Here is a 14,996-nt window from a genome sequence, read left to right as displayed (position 1 = left end):
CACTTTCTTTTATTAATTTTTATTTATTTTTTTTTTGCCAGTGCTGGGGCTTGAACTCAGGGCCTGGGCACTCTCCTTGAGCTGCTTTTGCTCAAGGCTAGCACTGTACCACTTGAGCCACAGTGCCACTTCAGGCCTTTTTTGTTTATGTGGTACTGAGGAATCGAACCCAGGGCCTCATGCATGCTAGGCAAGCACTCTACTGCTGAGCCACCTTCCCAGCCCAAATTCACTTTCTTGAAGAGCTGTTTTCTGGTGGATAATTGGAAGTCCAAGAGACTTTTTTTTTCTTTGTTGGTCATGGGGCTTGAACTCTGGGCTTGGGTGCTGTCCCTCAGCTCTTCAGCTCAAGGCTAGTGCTCTACCACTTGAGCCACAGTGCCACGTTTAGTTTTCTGGTGGTTTATTGGATAAGTGTCTCATGGACTTTCCTGCCTAGGCTGGCTTTTGAACCATGATCCTTAGATCTCAGCCTCCTGAATAGCTAAGATTACAGGTGTGAGCCACAGGCACCGGCCTCTTTCCTCTTAAAAACAAAAACAAAGGGCTGGGAAGTGGCTCAGCGGCAGAGTGCTTGCCTTGCATGCATGAGGCCCTGGGTTCAATTCCTCAGCACCACATAAGCAGAAAAAACGAGGAAACAGCACTGTGATTGAAGTGGTGGAGCGTTAGCCATGAGCTAGCTGAAGGGCAGCGCCCAGGCACAGAGTTCAGGCCCCATGACCGACAAAAAACAAAAACAAAAACAAAAAAAACAAAGCACAAAAACTTAGGTTTAAACTGGGTGTCTGTGGCTCGTGCCTATAAACATAGCTACTGAGGAGGATAATATCTGAGGGTCACGGTTCAAAGATAGCCTAGGTATAAAAGTCTGTGAGACACTTATCTCCAATTAACTACTAAAGAGCTGAAAGTGGAGCTGTGGCACCAATGGTAGAAAGCTCAGGATTAGTGCCCAGCCCCTGAGTTAAAGCCCCAAGACCTGTACCCCCCCCAAAAATGGGGTAAAAATGAAAAAGTATAAAGAATAATTAAGCAGATTGAAAATAATCAAGCTGAAGTTCAAAAAGGAAGTTTTAGTGCATGATCTTTTTGTTTTCTTTTTTCTTTTTTTTTAGTCGGTCATGGGGCTTGAACTCTGGGCACGGGCACTGTCCCTCAGCTCTTCAGCGCAAGGCTAGTACTCCATCACTTGAACTACAGCGCCACTTCTGGTTTCTGAGTGGTTTATTGGAGAAAAGTCTCAGGGGGACTTTCCTGCCCAGGCTGGCTTTGAACCGAGTTCCTCAGATCTCATCCTCCTGAGTAGCTAGGATTAAGGCGTGAGCATGCAAAAGAGCATGCTCTTTTGCAGTACTTGGGAGGCTGAGGCAGAAGTTTGAGAGTTCAGTATAATCAGCCTGGGATACATAGCAAGATCGACTCAAAAAATAGGTTAGTAAATAGAGACCTGTTTATAACGTCTTTAATGGCCAAGAAATTTCCATACTGATAAGAGATTCATATAGTTAAGATCTGTGATCCTTAGGGAGAAAAAAAGTGTGAAATGAATCCATACCAAAATTCAGCTGGTGTACTGTTATTTAAGTCTTATCTCTAGACCAGTTTTTGCTAGTTAATTGGAGATGGAATCTCCATGGAGTCTCTGCCTGGGCTGACTTCAAACTGAGATCCTTTGGCTCTTAGCCTCAATCCTGTAGCTAGGATTAAAGACGTGAGCCACCAACACCAGGTTTTAAGTTTTGGTTTTTGTACTGAGACTTGAACTTAGGGCCTTGCACTCTCATTTTTTTTTTTTTTTTAATCACTCAGGGCTGACTCTCTACCGCTTTAGCCACAGCTCCATTTTCAGCATTTTTACTGGTTAATTGGAGGAAATAAGAGTCTCTAGGATATATCTTCCTAGGCTGTTTTTAAACCTTTATCCTAAGATCTCAGCCTTCTGAGTAGCTAGGACTACAGGTGGGAACCACTGGCTTAGTTTTTTTGGGCCTGTCTTGGGGCTTGAACCCTGAGCTGCTTTTGCTTAAATCTAGCACTCTACCACTTGAGCCACAATGCCACTTCTGTGCTTTTTCTGTTTATGTGGTACTGAGGAATCAAATCCAGAACTTCATGCATGCTAGGCAAGCACTCTACCACTAAGCCACATTATCAGCCCCTTATTTGAAGTTTTGATGTGGTTTTTTGTTTTTGTTTTTGTTTTTTTGGGTCCGGTCGTGGGGCCTGAACTCTGGGCCTGGGCACTGTCCCTCAGCTCTTCAGCTCAAGGCTAGCACTCTACCACTTGAGCCACAGCGCCACTTCTGGCTTTTTTCTTATGTGGTGCTGAGGAATCGAACCCAGGGCCTCGAGCATGCAAGGCAAGTGCTCTACCACTGATCCACCTTCCCAGCCCCATTGATGTGTTATTTTTTTTTTCTGGTAGTACTAGGCTTTAAACTCAGTCTCATATTGCCAGGCAAACACTCTACCACTTGAGCTACACCCCAACATGTACTTTAAAATTTTTAATTAAAAGGCCAATTTGAACCAGGTGTGGTGGCATACCCCAGTAATCTCAGCACTCTGGTGGTGGAGGCAGGAGGATCACAGGTTCAAGGTCAATCTGGACTGTAAGATGTTGTCAAAGTATTTTAAACTGGGGACTAATACTGCCAAAGGATCAACATGCACACACGTGCATGTGCGCACACATACACACACTATAATTTGTTGGAAGGTGCAGGAAAGTGGTGGATGGTAGGAAAGTAAGGATAGCATTCTGACCGCTACCTTATTATTATCTACACTGTGGTCTGTGCAGCAAAATTGTACCAAGAACCTTGATATTAGCCCAGGAAGCATAGCTCAATTAAAGTAGAGTGTTTTTTTGTGCTTGTACTGGGGCTTGAACCCAGTGCCAGAGCTTTCCCTGAGCTTTTTTTTGCTCAAGGCCAGTGCTCTACCGCTTGAGCCACAGCCCCATTTCTGGCTTTCTGGTTGCAAATTGGAGGTAAGACTCACACTCTCCTGACTGGGTTGGCTTCGAGCTTGGTTCCTCAGATCTCAGCCTCTTGATTAGCGAGGATTACAGGCATGAGTCAGCAGCATCTAGCTCTTTTCTTAGTTTGAGAGATTCTGAAACACTCTGAAGGGAATTCTTATCTCTCTTAAGATTGTCATATATTCAGGAGTGAGATAGGCTGGGTATCTCAGATGGCCAGTGATACTTAAGTGTCCTCAGCACCTCCAATGTTTTCTAAGTATGATGGTCTCAAGAGCCAAGTGGAGCTGCATAGCCTTTTCTGACCCAGCCTTCTAAGCCTATGAGGTCACCTTTGTCAAATATTCTCTTTCTCACTAGGAACAGAAGACCATGGTACTGTGCCACACAAACCAAGTCCATCAGTCCCTCTCTGTTTTTCGTTGTGCCTTCAACGGCTTTCTTGAACTTAGTCCTACTTTTGCGTTGTTAACTTCTTTACTGGGTCCTCATCAGCAAAGAGGCAGAACAGAGTAGAAAAGCATATAGAGGCTGGGAAGGTGGCTCAGTGGTAGAGTGCTTGCCTCCTATGCATTAGGTCCTCAGTTCGATTCCTCAGCACCACATATGCAGAAAAAAGCCGGGGGCTGGGAAGGTGGCTCAGTGGTAGAGCGTTTGCCTTGCATGCCTGAGGCCCTGGGTTCGATTCCTCGGCACCACATTAAAAAAAAAAAAAACAGAAAAAAAAAAGTCGGAAGTGGCGCTGTGGCTCAAATGGTAGAGCGCTCACCTAGGGACAGCACCCAGGCCCAGAGTTGGCCCCACGACTGATGAAAAAAAAAGAGTAGAAAGCACACATACTTCAACGTAGCTAACTGTGTCATCTCGACCTGTGCACACGGCACCCGAGTTACAGGTCACAGCGCTGTTACCCTGACAGAAAGGAGGCAGGGCCCGGTGCCTGTGGATCCGAGCGTCTCCTTTGGAAGCCAGCCGGGGCAGGAAGGCCTGCAAGACACGCTCTCCACTTGACTAGAAATCACCCCCCCCCACCAGCCACCCGCACCCCCACCCCCCCCCCCGGCCTGGGCGGCCGGCCCAGAGCTGAGCCCGGGAGCGCGGCGAGCCGGGCGTCGCGTGCGCCGCTCACGCGAGCCCTTCGTGGGGAGCTCGGGCCCGGCTCCCGTAGCCCCCTCCGCTTCCCGCGGCTCCCCTCGCCGCGCTCCCGCCGCGCCGTGCCTGCGGGGCTCACGGGCCGGCGGCGCCTCAGCCCGGGTCCAACAGCGCGAACGGGGCGCGGCCGCGAGCCCGGGCCTCGCCCCGACCGCCGCGCAGGCGCGCCCGGCCCAGCGCCGGCCCCGGCCGCCCGTGCTCCGTGGACAGCACTGCCGGGGGCGGCGGCGGCGGCCCGGCTCCGCGCGCGGGGGCTCGGCTCAGTCAGCACCCGCGGGGGGACAGCGCCGCCGTCCCGGTCAGCACCCGGGCGCGGACAGCTCCCGGGCCCCGCCCAGCCGGCCGCCCCGAGGCGCGCGGACCCCGGCCGCCGCCGCCCCCGGTCCCCCGGCCTGCGGGCCGCCGCCGCCGCCGCCCCCGGTCCCCCGGCCTGCGGGCCGCCGCCGCCCCCGGGCCCAGACCCCGCCGCGGGCCCGCGCCGCGCCCCGCCCCCACCGCGCAGGCTCCGCCCCGCGCCGCTCCCGCCCGCGCCCGCGCCCTGCGGGAGTTCGCTGCGGCGGTGTCGGCTGGCGGCGAGGGGCGTCGCGGCGGGCGAGCGGGCGGGCGAGCGGGCGGGCGTCGCCGGCGGGTCACGAGGCGAGCGCGGGCCGAGCCGCGGACGGACGCCGAGCGCGGGCTCGCTCTCCCCTCCCCCGCCGTCCGGCCTTTCCCGGGAAGATGGCGGATCGCGCAGAGATGTTTTCCCTCTCCACCTTCCACTCGCTGTCGCCGCCGGGCTGCAGGTACGCGCGGCGCGGGCGGGCCCGGCGCCTCCGCCCCGGCCCCCGGCCCCCCGCCGCCCCTCCGCCCCGGCCCCCGGCTTCTCCGCCCCGGCCCCCCCCCGCCCCTCCGCCCGGGTCCCCGGCCTCTCCGCCCCGGCCCCCGGCCTCTCCGCCCGGGACTCCGGCCCCTCCGCCCGGGCACCCGGCGCCTCCGCCCCAGACCCTTGGGCCTCGGTCCCGGGCCCTCCGCCCTCGCGGACCCCGGGCTCCGCTCCGGGCCTCCGCCCGCTGCCGCCCAGCCCTCTCCCCTCCCCCCGGGCGCGGGCCCCGCGTTCTCGTTCCCCGCCGTCCCGACCCGGGGCCCCCAGCCCCGTCGCATTTCCAGCCAGGGTTGTGAGCCCAGCCCGGGCGGCCGGGTCCCGGGCGGGGGTCCCGGGCGAGAGCTCGGCGTGCGGCTGCGCGGAGGGCCGGAGGGCGGCGGCGAGATCACGCCTGGGGCTGGGGGCCTGCCCGGAGGGGGCCTCTGCCTCCCCTCGGGGCCGGGCGGGTCCCCAGCCGCCGGTCTCCCCCGGTGACGGCGCGGCACGTTGGGGGAAGGGCGGGTCCCCCGGGCCGCCCCGCAAGGCTCCCTTGGGTAGCGGGCCAGGGTCGAGGTGGAGTCGGCCTGTGGGCCGGAGCGCCGGCCACCCCCTTCGGGTGTTCTTCGGACCCGCCCCGGGTGGGGGTCCGGGGTTGGCCGCTCTGACCCCGGCCCCCTCTCCAGGCCCCCCCAGGATATAAGCCTGGAAGAATTTGATGATGAGGACCTGTCGGAGATCACTGACGACTGCGGCTTGGGCCTCAGCTACGACTCAGACCACTGTGAGAAGGTAGGGAAAGGCCGGGTCCAGACCCCATCAGAGAAGAGGCCGCTCAGGCCCTTTGTCTGATGTTCACTTGGGTGCCTCGCCGGTGTGCGGGGAAAGCCCCGATCGCCCTTGCTGTGAGCCCGTGGCCTTGAGGCTTCCTGGGCCTCCGTCCTCTGCCAGCACCGCAGGCCCCCTAGAGGGCCTTCTCCAGTACGTCTTCCCGGTCCAGGCCCTCCTGGGGAGGGATGCCTTGGCTCCAGGGCCCTCTGTCCTCAGATTCCTCCCATAAAGACTTAACCCTTACATCTACATCTGAACCTCTGCCTCCTTTCCGTTCCTCACAACATCTTTCCTCTCCTGCGCCAGTGTCGTCCCCCCTTTCTGTTTCATGCGTTCTATTTCCAGCCACTGCCAGGTTAAGTGCTGGGGATGGAGAGCTGCCAGCAGATCTTGCAGCTTAGGGGAGAAACACATGTCAGGGAGAGTGGCTACTTAAATTTCATGGGCTGGTGTAAGGGGAAAGAGAACTGGATCCAGACTGAGGGAGTCAGGAGACTTCACAGAGAAAATGTCAGCCATGTCCTGAGGTTAGCAGGAGCTAAGCAGATGGGGTAGATAGGAGAGGAATTGCTGGCAGAAGGAATGATTGACTGTGCCAAGGGCCCTGGGTTGGTACAAACTTGGTGAATCCTCTCATGCATTCATTTGTTACTTACTGAACATCCACCAAGCTGCAAATGCTGTTCCCAGGGATGTGTACAACAGGGACATGACTCTTCCTTGGTGGAGAAGACAGACCAAAAGTCCTGAGCAGTGTGAATTATGTGTTTATGTGATGGGGTTTAGGAGTGAGATGAGGCCGCTCTGAGGATCAGCCATTCCTTTTCAGGAGTCTGGCTTCTCCACAGGAAATGCAGTGATCCTCAGGAGTCTTAAGCAGATTTTTAAAAACACTGCTCGGTTGCTGGAAGCCGAGTGGGACCCAGATTACTATTGCTCTCTGGCCCAGCCCTGCCATCTCCCTCCTTGCAGGACAGCCTCTCCTTGGGGCGCTCGGAGCAGGCGCATCCCATCTGCTCCTTCCAGGATGACTTCCAGGAGTTTGAGATGATAGATGACAATGAAGAAGAGGAAGAGGAGGAAGATGAGGAGGAGGAAGATGAAGAGGAGGAAGGAGATGGGGAGGGGAAAGAGGTAGGAGGAGCTCATACAGAGGCCCCTGACAAAGGGCCCCTTATTCCTTCCCCTGCTCTGGAGGAGCCCCACAAGCACCGGCCCACCACCCTCCACCTGACAACACTGGGCGCCCAGGTGAGCCTCCTGATTCTCAGAATTTTAGAGTTGATCCTTGCTTAACAGCACCTAGACTCCGCACCCCATGGCTTCAGGCTCCTCCCACTCTTGTTTGCTGAAACCCTCTTCAGCATTGCTGTTTTGTGCCTCATCCTAGGACTCTCTGAACAACAATGGAGGCTTTGCTCCGGAGGCCCCAGCCTCCTGGAAGGAGACTGTACTGTGCTCGCCAGTTCAGGAACCCCTCAGAGGTGAGGGGTGGGGCTGGCAGGGGCACTGGTAGGAGGGAGGGTGGCTGGCTACTGGAGAGAGGACAGGATGGAGGTGAAGGTAACTGGAACCCCTGCCCTGCAGAGCTCCCTCGCCCCCTCCTGCCCACAGAAGAGGAACCCTGTGGGGTGCAGCCTGTGGCGTGCCCAGGTTGCGACTGGGAAGGGAACCCGCCCCCGGGCCCCCCAGCACCAGCTGGGGCTTCACCCTCTTCTGATCCTGGCATTGAGGCCGACCTGAGAAGCCCCTCAAGTGGGGACCACGGCGGACGGCGGAGCAGCCAGGAGCTCTCATCCCCTGGCTCAGACTCAGAGGACACCGGTGGCGGGCGCCTGGGGCGAATGATTTCATCTATCTCGGAAACTGAGCTGGAGTTAAGTAGCGATGGTGGTAGCAGCAGCAGCAGTGGACGCTCCTCGCACCTCACCAACTCCATTGAGGAGGCTTCATCGCCAGCCTCAGAGCCAGAGCCTGAGCCCCTGCAAGAACCTCCTCGCCGTCCCGCCTTCCTGCCTGTGGGCCCTGAAGACACAAACAGCGAGTATGAGTCCGGCTCCGAGTCTGAGCCAGACCTCAGCGAGGATGCCGACTCACCCTGGCTGCTCAGCAACCTGGTGAGCCGCATGATCTCTGAGGGTTCCTCCCCCATTCTCTGTCCTGGCCAGTGCCTGTCTCCCGCGCAGCGCCTGCCTGGGGAGCCTCTGTCCCTGGCCAGCAAAGCCACAGAGGACTCCCAAGCCCCCGAAGCGGCAACAGGCCCTGGTGTGGAGTTGGTGGACATGGAGACGCTGTGCGGGCCGCCACCGCCGGCCCCCACAACGCCTCGGCCAGGCTCAGCACAGCCTGGGCCCTGCCTCTTCCTCAGCAACCCAACGCGAGACACCATCACGCCCCTGTGGACCACGCCTGGCCGAGCTGCTCGCCCAGGCCGTGCCTGTTCTGCTGCCTACTCTGAGGAGGAAGAGGAGGAGGAGGAGGAGGACGAAGACGGTCCCGAGGACAGTGTGGGGCTCCCCCAGGGCAGGGGTGCAGGCTCTGGTGCGCCACTGGATGCATCACTGGTGTATGATGCAGTCAAGTACACACTGGTGGTAGATGAGCACACACAGCTAGAGCTGGTGAGCCTGCGGCGCTGTGCAGGCCTGGGTGATGACAGCGAGGAGGACAGTGGTGGTGAGGCCGCTGAGGAGGAGGGGGGCACTGCACTTCTAGGTGGCGATCAGATCCCTGAAGATGTGTCTCCCGACAGCCCAGACATCACCTTCTCTAAGAAGTTCCTCAACGTCTTTGTCAACAGTACATCTCGATCTTCTAGTGAGTGGGAGTTGGGGAAAGCTGGGTGGCCCCAAAGGAAAAAGTACTGCTCCAGTCTCAGGTCCCACTGGTCCCCAAAATGCCCAGGAGCCCTGAGGGCCTGGGAGTAGTCACAGCTTAACCTTGACTTTTTTCCTAAGAAAAAAGAAGAAAGAGGAGCATCGGTCCTCCCCAGGCACCTCTTTGGGCAGAGACTTGGGGGATGCTCCTCTGTCCCAGTCCCTAGTGGCTGGCCCTCCTTCCCTTCCTGACTTAGAATACCCTGCACCAGCCTGTTGGGGAGGAGGGGGCTTGGCTGCAGCCAAAGTTAGGACTTCAAGTACTTTGCTTTCCCCTTGAGTCTCCATCTTTGCTGTTTCTGTTGGTCTCTTAGGCACTGAGTCCTTTGGCCTTTTTTCCTGTCTGGTCAATGGGGAGGAAAGAGAGCAGACTCACCGGGCTGTTTTCAGGTATAGCTGCTCCCTTGACCCTGGTGGTCCTCAGCCTTAGTTCACAATATCACAGGACACTGGGACACAACCCAGCCAGTCTTACTCTGCCTCACCTCAGGTTTATCCCTCGTCATCCGGATGAGCTGGAGCTAGATGTGGATGACCCAGTGTTGGTAGAGGCTGAAGAGGATGACTTCTGGTTCCGTGGCTTCAACATGCGCACAGGAGAGCGTGGTGTGTTCCCTGCCTTCTATGCCCATGCAGTGCCTGGCCCTGCCAAGGACTTGCTAGGTGAGACCCCCCGTCCCTGAGGCATGGTTTGTCACTCAGACTTTCCACCCATCACCCCTGATCTGGGCCCCTGTGACCTCCTAGGGAGCAAACGGAGCCCCTGTTGGGTAGAGCGCTTCGATGTACAGTTCTTGGGCTCTGTGGAGGTGCCGTGTCACCAGGGTAATGGCATCCTGTGTGCAGCCATGCAGAAGGTGAGTGTAGCGGTGTGGGGCAGGCCTAGCCTAAGGCCTGCACAAAGGCCTCCAGGTTAGCACAGCTTCTTGGTGGCCCAGCCTCCAACTCTTCAGGGAGGATGCCGGTGGTGCTGTAGGGATGGGTCATAGGTGGACACCCTAATTCAAAGGTCTGAGCAGACAGACTGGCCAGGCCTCCTGACCAGGCCAGTAGGGTCTTCACCTTTCTGTTGGTCTTCTCCCGTTTGTTTAAAGTTTGAGAGCAGCTGTCAGCCCTTTTCCTGGGAGTTATTTTCCCGCGCATTCATCCACACAGTGAACATTTATGAGCACTTGTAGTAGTCTGGGTAGTCTGGGACTGAGGCTAGAGGGATAAGGAAACAGGACCAGCTCACCCTGCATCCTAGAGCCCCCATTAGTTTGTGAGGAACAGGCAGTGAGAGGGATGGAGGTAGGATTGGGGTGGGTTCTTGGCACCTGAGCCAAGAGGAGCCTCTTGGCTGGAGGGACACAGTGCGAGGAAGCAGGCTGAGTGCAGAGTGGCGTGACTGGCTTGTTCCTATTGCAGGGCTGGCCAAGGTCACCCTGTCATCTTCCAGAATTGTCTTTTAGGGATCTTGGGTGCCAGACATATTCAAATAGTCTGAAGTGAACAGAGGTGTAGTTCTTCCGAGGAGAGAGGGTGGCAGGGGCTATGGCAGGCTCTTGAGGACTTTCTCTCCCAATTTCTTCCTCAGATTGCCACTGCCCGGAAACTGACTGTTCATCTGCGCCCTCCTGCCTCCTGTGACCTTGAGATCTCTCTGCGGGGGGTCAAGCTGAGTCTGAGTGGAGGAGGGCCTGAGGTGGGGGTGTGGGGAACTGGGGGCATGGGGTAAGGCAAGGCAAGAGGGTTTGGCTGCGGGACAGGCTGGCAGGCAGGCATCAAGAAAGGCCACAGGCTTCCTCAGTCCGACCACGATGTCTCTGTCCACCTCTGCCCTAGTTCCAGCGCTGCAGCCACTTCTTTCAGATGAAGAACATCTCGTTCTGCGGTTGTCACCCTCGTAACAGCTGGTAAGAACCTTACTTGCCTCCCTCCCCCAGGTCCTCAAACCCTAAGGGCTGCCTGCATTCCAATTCCCACCCATCATCCAGGACTCCATCTGCACCTAACATAGTGCTTATTCTATGCTGGGTTTGGGCGACATGAATCAAACTGGCTCCCATCCGGCCTGGTTAGGGAGACAGACACACAGTCAAGAAAGTTTAAGAAGCATCTATAAAGCCGGGCGCCAGTGGCTCACGCCTGTAATCCTAGCTACTCAAGAGGCTGAGATCTGAGGATCTCGGTTCAAAGCCAGCCCGGACAGGAAAGTTCGTGAGACTCTTATCTTCAATAAACCACTAGAAAACTGGAAGTGGTGCTGTGGCTCAAGCCGTAGAGTGCTCGCCTTGAGCTGAAGAGCACAAGGACAGTGCCCAAGCTCAGAGTTCAAGCCCCACGACCGACAAAAAAAAAAAAAAAAAAGAAGAAGAAGAAGCATCTACAGGTGGTCAGACATCTTCTGAATGATCCTGAGCAGACCCGCAAAATAAGAGAAGGTTACAAAATGATAAAGATGGTAATAGAGATGGAAGAAGTGAATCATCTTGTTGTAGACAGGCATGGAAGCCAAGGCTGTGGGATACACTGGCATAAGGGAAGAAGCCGGGACAATGGAGAACAAAAGTGTCAGTAGAGGGCTGGGCCTTTTGAGTGCCAAACGGCTTGTGCATCGTTCCATTGGCTGTGGAGCCACAGAAAGGTTCTGGTGGAAGGAAATGATCTGGGCAGGCTGCTAGCTAGCCCTGGCTGCTGTGTATAGTGCATTGATCAGCTGCTGCCAAAGGAGACTAGGTGGCTGATGAGAAATCTAGGTGTGGTTTCATGATGGGAAGTGTATTGATGGTAGGTATTTAAGAGGTGGGACAGAAAAGATTAGGTTGATGGGTTGCTGAGGCTGACCTGGAAGGAATCAGTGGAAATACTCAATTGGGTGATAGGCAGACAGGAGCAGAAGAGATACAAGCCCAGTCATACAGTCATCTGAAGTTCAGAGGGGAGAACTACAAGGTTTTTTTCTTTTTTTTTTTTTGCTGGTCCAAGGGCTTGAACTTGGAACCTGGGCACTGTCCTGAGCCTCTCTGTGCTCAAGGCTAGAGCCTTGAGCCACACTTGAGCCACAGCATCGCTTCTGGCTTTTTCTGTGTATATGGTACTGAGGAATCAAACCCAGGGCTTCAAGCATGCTAGGCAGGCACTCTACCACTAAGCCATATTCCCAGTCCCTGGAAGGTTTTATTTTGGACCAGATAACTGAGATCATGAGGTAGAAAAAATAGCCAGGCAGTGTGAGATGAAGAGTGGGAGTAGGTGGTAGGGGGCCGCCATCTTCCCTAGGCACAGATTCTTGCCCACTGGGTCCTAGCATCCTAGGTAAAGGAGAGAGGAGAACCAGAGACAGGGCCAAGCAGAAGTTACAAATGATCTTCAGGAGCTAGAGAGACTCAGCAGGTAGGGTGCAGGGTAGTTAGGGTATTTCCAGGGCTGAGAGTTGGAACAGGTATTAAAGGTGTCACAGGAGTGGTTTGGACTCAAGCATGAACAGTGGCATGGCGACCTGCTGTCTAGGAAATGGTTATGTGCAGTTTGGCCTTTTTCCATTGAGGAGGGAGCTGCTCTGAGGGGTAGAAGCCAGGTCAGTGCCAGGGCTCGGGCCAGACTGTGGGAGCATCCACTGAAGCCACAAGGACAGTCAGGAAAGACACTGTCAGGAAATAAAATTAAATCATGGTGCCACACTCAGCGCTCAGTGGTTACTGACCCATCTGCAAATCCATGGGAGAAAGATGATCCAGGCAAGTAGTTTAGGGTCAAGATGTGCTTCAGAACCCAGCCTGTTTCCTCTGTGAGGAGACTAAGGAATCAGTGCTAAGTGTCTGGTTAACTCACTTTCTTGTGAAATAGATGACGACTCAGTCATGTCCGGATGTGCTGTGTTTGGAAGATCCAAGAGCCACTTACTCCATTGCTGCCACAGACTGGCTGTGTGTCCTTGGGTAGAATATTGTCCCTCTGTGCTTAGCCCTCTATCAAAAGACACCTATTCCACGAGGTGGTTGTGAGTTTTTGTGCTTTAGTAACTATCGTTATTCAGGATGGGGAGAGAGGTGGAATCTCAGGTTGTGGACCGACTACCTCTAGTTGCTCAGTGTCTTGGAAGGAATGGAGACACATGTGGGAACATGGGAAGGGATGAGTTGCAGGAGTGCTAGGCAGGGTGCTTCTCCAGTTGGAGAGAGAGAATCCAAAGGGTTTTTACAGATGCATTGGTACCCAGTGCACTATCCAGTGCACTGACCAGAGGCAGAGATGGATGGGCTCACAGAAGCCTTAAGCAAGGCAGAGCCAGGGGAGCTGTTCAGAACAATGTCCAGTGCTCTTGGGAGAGGCTCTGAGAGTCTTGGGGTGGGGAAGGGAAGACGATGCCTCCGACTCCAGTATGAGGTAGAGGCCCCTGTTTGAGGAATTGACAAAGAACTCTAGTGCTCCTTTGGGGTGCCCACCCCCCTGCTTGGGCTGCAACCCCAAAAGACAATTTAAGATTTTGAAATTGGCCCTCATACTCTTGTCTCCTGCCTTCTTCACAACCTCTTTGTTCCTGCCTCTGCTCTCCAGGTCTTTAAGGGGGCCCCCAGGGCTGGGTCAGTGTTCTTGACGTTCTCTCCACCAACTTTCCCACAGCTATTTCGGGTTCATCACCAAACACCCGCTGCTGAGCCGCTTTGCTTGCCATGTCTTTGTGTCTCAGGAGTCCATGAGACCAGTAGCGCAGAGTGTCGGGTAAGTGGGGAGGTGGGGGAGGATCCCGGGGGCAACAGTTGACAGTTCGGGCACTGTTGTGGAGTGCAAAAGATGCTGTGGTGTCGACTAGGTCTTTGGGCAGAGGGGTGTTACCTGGCTGGGTAGAGGCAGAAGGGAGCACTGGACTGATTCCACCCCTCTCCACAGCCGCGCCTTCCTGGAGTACTACCAGGAGCACCTGGCGTTTGCTTGCCCCACAGAAGACATCTACCTGGAGTAGTGGGAGGAAGCTCTGGCCACTGTGGGCTGGGCAAGGACTGGATTGGGGACACACAGTACCTTATGTCATAGGAGAGCTCCAAGCCTGGAGCTTTCCCCCTCCATTCCCAGGGCACGGCTGTGAGGCTGCTGGGGAGCGGGTCTCCAGTGCCCCAGCTTTCCCTCTGATGCATCCTTTCCATTGTCCTCAGTCACCTTGTTCCCCAGCCTCCCTCTCCTCCCCTCTGTCTCTTGCCCCTTTCCGTGCCTGCAGACCTTACCCTTTGCACTCTCCTTTAGGGTCAGAACTTGGGGCGTGTGGAAAACTTGAGGTGACTGGTAGTCAGGTTCTCCAGTGATCCTTTCCTGCCCTCCTCTGTAATTTATAAGGGAATTTGAATTTTTATAGTGAATCTCAAGGGGTCACCCCAACTTTGAACACAGGGACAGAGAGGGACCCCATCTCTGCCACACAGGGAGCACAGGGGAAGCAGGGAGAGGTGCCCAAGGAAGCTCTGGGACCACTGGAAGTGGTTCTTAATGCTCACTCAAACCCCTCATGCTGCTAGGAGGAGGACGCCCACTGGGCGCCCCCTACACATTGTCTGCTTTGCTGCAAACGCCCCTGCAGCCCAGTGCATATCCTCCCTGTGTGCGCTGCCCGCCATGTATGTGGGCCAGGCCTGGCCTCAATAAACTCTGCTTGGTGTGACCCTGGCTCTTTGTAAGGGGTGTCCAGCGCTGCCAGTGGTGAGGGACGTGGGGGCCCCAGGGTTCTTGGGACTTGGGAGAGGCTTTGGTGGTTTCTGCAGTCATGCTGGGGGTCCGTCACTGCTCACCACGTGGAGGCCTCAGTGGCCACAGTATCCTGTGTCCTTCCTGCGTGAGCCCAAGAGTGGGCCAGCTCACCTAGGATGGCCACAGTATCCTGTGTCCTTCCTGCGTGAGCCCAAGAGTGGGCCAGCTCACCTAGGGTGCTGCACACACCTTGATAAATGACCTACTTGGAGCTTGGAAGTATTGTTTAAAAGCTGCCCATGGTTCACACCTGTAATCCTAGCTGCTTGGGAAGGTGAGATCTGAGGCTTGCGGTTTGTAGCCAGCTTAGGCAGGAAAGTCCATTTTGTGAAACTTACCTCCAATTAATCAGCAAAAAACTGAAGTGTAGGTGTGGCTCAAGGTGTAGAGCATCAGACTTGAGAAAAAGAGTGTGTGAGGCCCCCAAAAGAGCCAGGTGCTGATAGCTTTTTTAATTTTAGCTACTCAGGAGGTAGAAATCAGGAGGTCATGGTTCAAAGTCAGCCTGAGCAAGAAGTTCAAGACTTCAGATCAACAGAAGGTGGACGTAGTGGGATATATCTATCCTTGCTCCAGATAGGGCAAAGAGATC

General features: G+C 55.6%; 1 protein-coding gene across 1 annotated transcript; it reads left to right on the top strand.

Annotated features, from left to right (window-relative positions):
- Nucleotides 1–4,704: 4,704 nt before the first annotated feature.
- Nucleotides 4,705–14,318, top strand: Mapk8ip2 (mitogen-activated protein kinase 8 interacting protein 2). Its single transcript, XM_069999743.1, has 12 exons — nucleotides 4,705–4,920; nucleotides 5,663–5,768; nucleotides 6,780–7,058; nucleotides 7,198–7,291; nucleotides 7,395–8,624; nucleotides 8,998–9,073; nucleotides 9,174–9,346; nucleotides 9,431–9,540; nucleotides 10,260–10,367; nucleotides 10,508–10,578; nucleotides 13,289–13,387; nucleotides 13,556–14,318. Exons 1-12 carry the CDS (start codon nucleotides 4,856–4,858, stop codon nucleotides 13,626–13,628), a joined length of 2,484 nt encoding a protein of 827 aa, XP_069855844.1. The 5' UTR covers nucleotides 4,705–4,855; the 3' UTR covers nucleotides 13,629–14,318.
- The last annotated feature ends 678 nt before the right edge of the window (nucleotides 14,319–14,996 follow it).

The sequence above is a fragment of the Dipodomys merriami genome, unplaced genomic scaffold, assembly GCF_024711535.1.
Source record: "Dipodomys merriami isolate MVZ:Mamm:240054 unplaced genomic scaffold, mDipMer1.0.p SCAF_55, whole genome shotgun sequence".
Taxonomy (NCBI): Eukaryota; Metazoa; Chordata; class Mammalia; order Rodentia; family Heteromyidae; genus Dipodomys; species Dipodomys merriami.
This window is presented reverse-complemented; position numbering and strand designations above follow the sequence as displayed.